Raw genomic sequence first — 10,474 nt, 5'->3', positions numbered from 1 at the left:
GTGTTAGAAGACGCATTAGAGGTAGTAGTACAGTGGTGGTTGAAAGTTTGTGAAAATTTGAGAATGTTCTATATTTCTGCATAAATATGAACTAAAACATGATCAAATTTTCTAAAAGTAGAGAGCAAGATCCCAATTAAGCAAATGAGACAAAAATATTATTTTTATGGATTAGAGGTAGTAGTATTAGTATTAGAAGTCGAGGTAGTATTCGTAGTTGGAATAGAGGTAGTATTGGTAGTTGGATTAGAGGTAGTAATATTAGTATTATGATTAGTAGAGGTAGTAGTATTAGTAGTTGGATTAGAGGTAATAGTATTACTAGTAGGAAAAGTAGAGATGGTAGTATTAGTAGGAGGAGTAGAGGTAGTAGTATTAGCAGGAGGAGTAGAGGTAGTAGTATTAGCAGGAGGAGTAGAGGTAGTAGTATTAGTAGGAGGAGTAGAGGTAGTAGTATTAGTAGGAGGAGTAGAGGTAGTAGTATTACTAGTACGAGGAGTAGAGGTAGTAGTATTACTAGTAGGAGGAGTAGAGGTAGTAGTATTAGTAGGAGGAGTAGAGGTAGTAATATTAGTAGTTGGATTAGAGGTAGTACTATTACTAGTAGGAGGAGTAGAGGTAGTAGTATTAGTAGTAGTATTAGTAGGAGGAGTAGAGGTAGTAGTATTAGGCGGAGTAGAGGTAGTAGTATTAGTAGTAGTATTAGTAGGCAGAGTAAAGGTAGTAGTAGTATTAGTAGGCGGAGTAGATGTAGTAGTATTAGTAGTAGTATTAGCAGGAGGAGTAGAGGTAGTAGTATTAGTAGTTGGATTAGAGGTAGTAGTATTAGTAGGCGGAGTAGAGGTAGTAGTATTAGTAGGCGGAGTAGAGGTAATAGTATTAGTAGTAGTATTAGTAGAAGCAGACCATCATTATTAATACACACAATTATATATACACTCAGTATTTCAGTGTTTTGTTTCTTTTAGCTTCATGGTAAATCCATATTCACTAGCTATTTTTATTCATTTTCTGTTGTTCCACTGACTCAGAGTCACTTGATGTTATCATGGAACTAGCAGAGGTTGATGGACAGAGAAATTTGTGTATTTTTATTCTTGAACTCCTACTCTAGTGCAGCGTGTAAAGATAGCGAAAAAGTAGACCATGCACATTTAATTTAATATGTGTAACATTTGAATGCTATGCCAAGTAACATTTTAAAATAGCAGCACACAAAATCCGTCTTCGTATCAATTTGTAAAACAAATGAATAAAATAAAAGAGGAGATTGTGAGTTTCTTTTACGACTACGTTTATACATTAAGCAAGCCCATGTGGAGTTGCGAGCCCTAGTTTGGGAACTGCTGTAGTAGGAGGAGGTGGAGGAGCAGTAGGAGTAGGAATAGTAGGAGTAATGGACTGGTAGTAGTAGTAAAGGGATTCTTAGTAGGAGGAATAGTAGGAGTAGAGTTAGTAGTAGCAGGAGGAGCACTAGCACTTAATTTTTTTTTTCCATATAGCTGCTGGGGTGATTGATCCCTCAAGTGGTGTCATGTTGCATATTTTGGTTTTAACCCAACCTAAATATGTACGATCATTTAAACAAGCCAATATGGTGTTGATCTGAGGTGTGAAATAACCTTAGAGCATTTTTAAATGTTTCAACACTCTTATGCTTCTTTGCCTCAGTCTAGACCGTGAGCTGTCCTCACTTCATTGGGAGGCTGGGAGAGAGACGAAAGGAGAAAGCGATGAGGATAAAGAGGAGGTTGCAGGCAATGCTTTCGTCCGAACGTTTAGCTTCCTCTACAAGATGACCTCCAGTCGGAAGGTAAGCCTCAAGCCTATCTTCTGTTTTGTAATTAGAGTATGTCATGACACATTTCTCTGTGCATGCTTTCAACTTTGTTCTGGAAAAAAAAATCCCTTTTAAGCAGATCTTTTTAAGAATTTCCCTTTTGTGTTTGTCAGTAAACGTAAACTGCGGTATTGGACTGGGGGGGAATGCAGTGTGATGCGTAATACTGGTGTTTACCAGCAGTGGGCAGAATAATACAAAATACAATATCTGTAATGAGAACTATCCCTCTCCAATTCACACACACACCCCTTCTGTTCACTTCTCCAGTTGACTGATGAGTCAGAATGACAGTTACTCATTCCTGTCTGCAAACCAGGCTCTTACTCATAATGCTTATTTGCAACTGCAAGCAATAAATTCAGTTAATTGACTTTGAGGAGTGAATGCAAACCTACAAAAAGGAAAGGAAGCATGATCCAGACTACTTAGAAACTTCTGGTTGAGCTAAGAATGTATATACATTTTGTTAAACATCCTAAGCATGGAGTGTAGGAGTCCTGTGTTTCTCACAGTTGAAACTCAATAGAATGGTTAATTTTTTTTTTTTTTTTTTTTTACTGTTTTGTGTTTGGTACAATGGCATTAGTGCTGGTGCTGAAAACATTATCAACAGACTAAAAGTTTTTCTAAACATTTTGAGTGATTTTTAGCTAAAATTACAAAGTGAACTCTCTGGAAACTGGCAGAACAAAAATACTCTTTTAATTAAACTACTAATAATAGTTTGATTATTTCCATCATCAAATGACCACAAAGGGAAAAAAAGAGAATACTACTTTAAATGTAATACTTTAACTGTTTTTGATGTGACTGTTACAAATCGCTGACACTGGAGACTCCTTCCATAATGTTAAGTAAATGTGTCCTACCAAAAAAACCTCACATACCTAAATTTTTTTCCCCCCAGCGTTTAAGAATATCTTTGACAAAAGAAGAACATATTGAAATCATTCTCATGGCCGGATCGGGAAGCTGTTGCAAGGTTGCAATGGACTTTAACAGGAGACATGGCAAGCACATCACACACACGACATTTCTGCCAAACTTAACAAATTCAAAAAGTCTGTAAGTGTTCCAGACCAACCGAGACGTAGTGGACGTCCACGAACATTCACTGATGAAGGTGCAACCGACATGTTGCTGGCAAACATAGTCCCCTGTGTATGGAGACTTTTCGGACACGCTGTAGAACAAGTGCATTAATATAAACCTGTCATTCACGTTAGAGCCGGAATGACTGTCCGAGCTGTGCAGTTATACACAAATAATGCACACCATTTGACCAGTCAGATCCGAGTATTCAACCATGCTGTGCTGTATTGTCCTACACATGGACTTATATGGTAAACACTCCACATACACAAATGTAATTGTTAATATTGAAAAGGAAATGTTTATTCGGCATTTTCCGAAGGAGTCTCCAGTGTCAGTACGTTAGAGCAGGCAGAGGTAAAGCTGTAAGTTTAAGTTGCCCGAGACGGGAAAGTATGCAGGATAGAGGATGTTGTGGTTTCTTGACAAGCTGTGTATTTTGTCTTATTAACGTCAAGAGGGGAAAAAAGAGAGGCTGGTGAAGTTATGATGTAAGCAATAAGAGGAACAAACTTGTTTTTACAGACATTACATAAACGCTATGCTATGCTGTTCTTTAATAACTAAGTAAATATCGACAGTATTGTGAAACTGCTGTGATGGAAACACTGTGGAATGTCATGTTACTGAAAAATAATCCACTTCACCGTTGATCACTTTCCTATAACAGCACACCCTGTTGTATTTTACTCCTTACATAACACACCCACATACACCACGCGCGCACACACACACACACAGAGGCACAGGGGACTATATACTCATTGCCAGAACTACTGGCACAACACAGCAAGACTAGTGTATGGTGTAAGATTTATTATTATTATTTATTTTTTTTACAGTAGCTGCTTCTCCTTGCTGTGAAAATTACAGCATGATTTTTGTTAACATTTCTTCAATCACATTTAATTGCCTCAGGTCTGCTTGGGAGAGTGCATAGTGCATCATGTGACTGGACTCCCAGGGCAGTTCTTTTCCTCTTTTTCTCTCTCTTCACACACACACACACACCAGTTGATAAACACTTGATCTGACCTCAAAAACACAAAGGCTTATGATAGGAAAAGGAAAATGTCTGAGCGATTCCAGCCATGTGTAATGTCTGCCTATCTGCAGTTTAGTTGACTCTCAGTTCCTGTTTGCAAAATCAGTTTATTCAGAAGAAGGCCTCCGTGCACTAAATAGTCATCAAACGTATGTGCTAGTAATTTGTAGGAATACTAATTATGTAAAACACGTGAACGTTTCTGAAGCGCCTCACACATGAAACAGACCAGCTTCCATTCGAACCATTTTAACATTACAGTTCACACCAGCTCTTTTACTTGAGTAAAGGCACACACACACACACGCTGTGTTTTTTATGCGCCATGCCTATTTTATTTTTCACTTGTGTGCGAGGGAAGCATAAACTCTGTAGTCCATTCAAATCACACACTATTACTTTCTAATAACATATTACACTACATCACTGCTGAATTCTTCTAGAATCTTCTCGAATCTCTCTACAGGAGCACGCATCTGACACTAGTTTCCGCTGTAGTGTATGTTATATTAACAAAGATAGACGTACCATTATTGATATGGTGGAGACAAAATGTTTCTGTAGACTTCTGAATTCATTCTGCTGCTACTATCATGAGTTACATCATCAATAAAGATTAGTGAGCCTGTTCCAGAAGCAGCCATGCAAGCCCAAGCCATGACACTACCTCCACCATGCTTCACAGATGAGCTTATATGTTTTGGATCATGAGCAGATCCTTTCTTTCTCCATACTTTGGCCTTTCCAGCGTTATTTATTGTTTAAACAATCGATTTAACAGGACACGCCTGGGTAACAAGAAACCCCTGTCAGTCACATGTTCCAGGATTTTCGCTTGCCTACAAATTGGGTGGTCTGATACAAAATATACGATGTTCTATGTCGTTTAACACATCCAAATATAAATACCAGGAAATTAAAGCTGAAATTCTAAACTCTCTTCTCAACAGCTTTAGAGGAGACTGTATAAGGAATAAATACAACAGGGTGTAATGTTATTGGGAAATAATCCACTTTATGGTGGTAACAGTAACTCTGCTTTGCGTCAGGCTGCCACCATTGATTATTTTCCTAACACATGTTAGAAATTTGGCAAAAACAGCACGCCCTGTCTTGTTTTATTCCTTTCATATACCACCACATTATGGATGTGCAGAAGCATTTCTATGGTAATGATACTCATTATATCAGCATAGAGAAAGAAAATAAACACAAATATGCTGTTTGTTTACCGTCCCACTGTTTGCAAAATGATTTAGGGCAGTCTCCTACAACTCAGTCGTGCTGATATTTATCAGTCAGGATTAAGCCTCTCACAGCAGAACCTTCCATTCAGAACAATCTGAATCAACCTGAGCACGTATTATAGAAAGGAAACTCAACCTTTAGCACACCTTGTTTGCTAAAGCTGTAGGCGTAACATATCCTGAGGTGCTGGTGACATTACCGTAAAACGATTTTGAAAGTTAAGCTGTTAAAAACGTTTTTACATATATAAGCTAACGGCGAGCATGAAACCAATCTGTAATGTACAGAGTTAATTAATTCTTTTTAAAAACGTACTTACTTAGGCGAATAAACAGTACAGTGAAGCTTTATACTGGCTGTAGCTGTCGTTATATGGTATGTACAGTAGGTTATGTAAGCCATATCATTATGGTGTGAACCATATCCCCATGAGTTTTAAAAGACTTCCAAAGCATCCTCTATTCTGTGTTTGGAGGAAACACAGAATCTAATAGGCTATTGTGGATAAAAGCACTCTAAGCATATATTTTCGGTGAGAAGTGCTTTATAAGAAATACAGCAACTCTGATTGGAGAAACTCTTATTGGAGTTTTGGGTTGGTTTATTTTTTCGGCCTGACATTATTCCAAGTGGTTGATGCCAAAAATGACTGACAGACCGCCTACCCATGTTTCCACCCCCCCCCAGCTTCAGCGTGCCCCTACCAGCGTTCTTGTACCCAGTACTTAAAAAAATATTACATTGAATGCTATGTGTGTGTTGGTGTTCCCCATTCTGAGTGAACTTTGTGTTATTGCTGCCTTGAGTGGAAAATGGGAAGGAGGTACATGTGGGTGTTTCAACCTTTGCTTCCATTCTTTTACTGCTAAAGACACACACACACACACACACACACACACACACACACACCCCTTAATGCCTGTATTAATTTTTCCTGCCAGGTTTTGCGTGTTTTATGTTGAATGACATCATACGATACAGATGCTGACACCTTGTGTTTACCACACACACACACACACACACAGACAAACAAGCGCCCAGACTCCCAGCAGCACACCACTCCCACGCACTAATCCGTACTGTTAACCTACAACACACACACACACACACACACACACAGAGCAAAAAAAATTGTTGTTAGTTTGTTTTCAACGGTTGTTTAGTTGATTTTTTGGCTGCATTTTATTACTCTTAAAATAAACATTGCAAGTAATGGCATTCTGTTCTGCTCTAATCACTGTTGATCAAATCATGGCAAAGTACTGTAAATTTGCAGTAATTTGTTTGGAATAAACCCTGATAAATACTGCTCTTGGTTGAACAGCAAGTAGCTGGCAAGATTTTCCCAGTTACATATTATGTTTAGATGTACAGTTCTGTGAAAAAGTATTTGCCTGATTTCCTGATTGCTTCTGTTTTTGTGTGTCTCATACTAAATAGTTTTAGATCTTCAAACAAAATACAGCATAAGACAAAGGAAACCTGAGTAAACACACAATACACTTTTTAAATATTATATATATATATATATATATATATATATATATATATATATATATATTTTAATTGAAGCAAAAATAATTGATCCAGCACATATCACAAATGTGAAACTTTAATGTTGCTTTTTTTGAGTCATTCAGAGGTGAAACTTGAGTTTCAATTTATGGACTAAAGACCAGACATTCTCCTTTAGGATATTCTGGTAGAGAGCAGAATTCCTGTTTCCCTCAGTTATTGCAAGTTGCCTAGGCCCAGAAGCAGCAAAGCATCCCCACACCATCACACTGCCACCACCACGCTGTAGGTATGATGTGTTTGGTTTACGTCAGATGTAACAAGACCCCTGGCTTCCAAACAGTTCCACTTTCAACTCATCAATCCACAGAACATCACAGAACAGGTTTGAATTTGGGTGAACACCTTGTTCACGCCTTGAACAAGGTGTGTTTTGGCAAAATTCACATGAGTCTTAATGTTCTTCTGGCTTAGCAGTGGTTTTCACCTCGCCACTCTTCCATGGATGCCATTTTTGCCCAGTGTCTTTCTGATAGTGGAGAAATGAACAGTGACCTTTATTGATGTAACAGAGGCCTGTAGGTCCTCTGATGTTGTCCTTGGCTCTTTTGGGACTTCCTGGATGAGTCGTTGCTCTGTTCTTGGAGGAATTTTGGAAGGTCAGCCACTTCTGGGAAGGTTCACTACTGTGCCGAGTTTTTCCATTTGGAGATCATGGCTCTCACTGTGGTCCTTTGGAGTCCCAGAGCCTTTGAAATAGTTTTGTAATCCTACCCAGACTGATGTATTTCAATCATCTTCCTCTTAATTTCTGGAATTTCTTTCAACTTTGGCATAGTGTGTTACTGGGTAAGACTTTTTAACCAACTTCATGCTGTTGAAAAATTTCTATTTAAGTGATTTGATTGAACAGGGTTTGCAGTAATCAGGCCTGGTTGTGTCTAGTCCAGCTGAACCCTATTATGAATGTAGTTTCATAGATTTGGGGAATTAGTAACTACAGGGACAAATACATTTTCACACAGACCCAGTTGGTATTGTATAACATTTTTGCTTCAATAAATAACATTATCATTTAAAAACTGTATTTTGTGTTTACTCAGGTTGCCTTTGTTTTATCTTAGATTTTACTTTAATTTATGAAACAATGTAATATGCGATATACACAAACAGAAGAAATCACAATGGAGCAAATACTTTTTCACAGCACTGTAGTCAAGTTAAGTTGGCTTTTATTGCCATTCCTCTATATACAGTAACTTGTATACATTGGAATGAAATGTTATTTCTCAAGGGCCCTGGTGCAAACCAAAATGTGCAGCTACACGACAGTGTGAAACGAGTACAAAATATACAATAAGCACGCAGGATAATAAATGCACAGGATAGTGCGCAGTGATTATTGCATTGTTTATAATGTGTAGATGCCACTGGGCTTACTTGACTATGCAGGAGGTGTTGAGAGTCCAGGAAAGGTCCGCTCACACCACATCACAGAACTTGAAGCTTTTGACTCTCTCCACAGCTGCTCTGTTGATGTGCAGTAGAGACTGATCACCATGGGTTCTCCTAAAGTAAACAATCATCTCTTTTGTTTTATCGACATTGAGGGAAAGATTGTTGTCCCTGCACCAGTCTGTGAGCTGCTCCACCTCCTCCCTGTATGCTGATGAGGCCCACAAGTGTAGTGTGATGATGTGATTTGAGCTGTACTTTGCAGCACATTCGTGAGTCAGTGGCGAAAACATCAGTGGGCTGAGTGCACATCCCTGGGGAGTGAGGTGTTCAGTGTGTTGGTGCTGGAGGTGGTGTTGCCGATCCTGACGCACTGGCATCTCCTAGTCAAAAAGTCCAGGATCCAGTTGCAGAGAGAGGTGTTCAAGTCCAGCAGGTTCAGCTTTCTTATGAGTTCCTGTGGGATGATTGTTTTGAATGCTGAACTGAAGTCTATAAACAGCATAATTGTCATTTTTGTCCATGTGAGGCAGAGACAGGTGGATGGCAGCAGATATTGCATCCTCTGTTGAGCAGTTAAGGCAGAAGGCATACTGAAATGGGTCTAGTGTGGTGGGAAGACTGCTGTTTATATGTTTCATGACTAGCCCCTCAAAGCACTTCATGATGATAAGTGCTGGTAGTCATTGAGGAAGGACCCAGACGGATTCTTGGGGATGATAGTTGTTGTCTTAAAGCACACAGGGACAACTGTTTGGCTCAGGGAGATTCGGAAGATGTTTGTTAAGACTTCTGCAAGCTGCTAAGCACATTACCTGAGCATCCAGTAAGGTATTTTGACAGGAGCATCAGCTTTCCATGGGTTAACTCTGGACTGATGTCCACTGCAGTCAAACAGAGTACTTGGTTGGTGGAAGGAGGGGTGGTGGTCTTCCTTGCCAGCATGGCGAGGCATCGGCATCACATGTCGGTCCTGAATGTCTTTCCACATATGCCTTTTGTCCTTGGCGTTTGAGAAGTGTCTGTGAATATTCGGCCTCCCTGTTACCCTGGGACAGATATTGGTCTTAGAGAGCTGCCTTGTCATCTGTCCTGAAGGCAGCATCTCAGGTTTTCAGTAGTGTGTGCACTTGCTAATGTAGCCAGTGACTGATGCTGTGTATTCCTCCAAATCTGTGGCATGGTCACAGATTTATACACTATGTGGCCAAATGTTTGTGGACACCTGACCATTACACCCATATGTGGGTCTTCTCCAAATTGTTGCCACATGGTTAGAAGCGCACAGTTGTATAGAATGTCTTTGTATGCTGTAGCTTTAAGATTTCCCTTGACTGGAACTAAGAGGCCCAAACCTGTTGCAGCATGACAATGCCCCTGTGCACATTGTGAGGCCTTTAAAGACATGGTTTGCCAAGGTTGTAGTGGAAGAATTCAAGAAGTCTGTATAGAGCCCTGAACTCAACCACATCAAACACCTTTGGGATGAATTGGAACGCCGATTGCATGCCAGGCCTCCTTGTCCAACATCAGTGCCTCACCTCACTAGTGCTCTTCTAGCTGAATGAGCACAAATCCCCACAGCCACACTCCAAAATACAGCCGCTAATTGCTAATATGACTGTAGGGTTAGGCCTGTGTTGTAGACAGTAAACACCCAAATCCACAAGTATAAAAGACTGAATGAAGGTGGTGTGCCAATACAAGCTTTTCATTTTCATTACTTCCTGTTTTTCTGCATTATAGTGTTGAACTTCATGTACGTTGTTAATAATTTGAGTGAAAACAGGCTCCCGGCACATGATAGCTGAAAAAAGCACATTTTGGATGCACTGCGCAAGGTCATAAGAAACTATACCCACAAACAAATCATGCCCCAGACATGGTGGACGTCCAAGTCTGAATGTATTTTATTTGGGCGAAGAATTGAATTGGTTAATTAATGCCATCTTTCATTCTTGACTCAAGTCATTGCTGCTCAATAACAATTTTATACCTGTTTATTATTCCTTGAGGACAAAAACTTTGTTTTGTGTGCTTGTTCTAAAGTTTTCATGATATACCAGATTGTCTACCAACTGCAATTACTGTTCCTCATAGTGTTTGACCATTTCCAGTGCAAGCCCTTGACCTTCAATACTCTTGAGGTCATTAACAACATAATATTTCTCCTCTCTACTGAGGGGGACTAACTGTTTGGGTTCAGTTCTCGTTATGAGGTCAAATCTAAGAACTGGTCATGCACACTGCATGCATTTTATGCTCTTTTCTACCAG

At 39.5% G+C, this 10,474-nt stretch overlaps 1 protein-coding gene across 1 annotated transcript in view; it reads left to right on the top strand.

The window, feature by feature from the left end:
• Nucleotides 1-1,115: 1,115 nt before the first annotated feature.
• arhgef1a (Rho guanine nucleotide exchange factor (GEF) 1a) overlaps nucleotides 1,116-10,474 on the top strand; it is a 68,581-nt gene continuing 59,222 nt past the window's right edge. The window contains exon 1 of the mRNA XM_053638533.1: nucleotides 1,116-1,813. Coding sequence (XP_053494508.1) covers nucleotides 1,655-1,813 — 159 coding nt within the window. The 5' untranslated portion in view covers nucleotides 1,116-1,654. The remainder of the gene's footprint in view (nucleotides 1,814-10,474) is intronic.

The sequence above is a fragment of the Ictalurus furcatus genome, chromosome 12 (assembly GCF_023375685.1).
Source record: "Ictalurus furcatus strain D&B chromosome 12, Billie_1.0, whole genome shotgun sequence".
NCBI lineage: Eukaryota > Metazoa > Chordata > Actinopteri > Siluriformes > Ictaluridae > Ictalurus > Ictalurus furcatus.
Note: the sequence above shows the minus strand (reverse complement) of the source record. Positions and strands in the feature narration are given on the sequence as shown.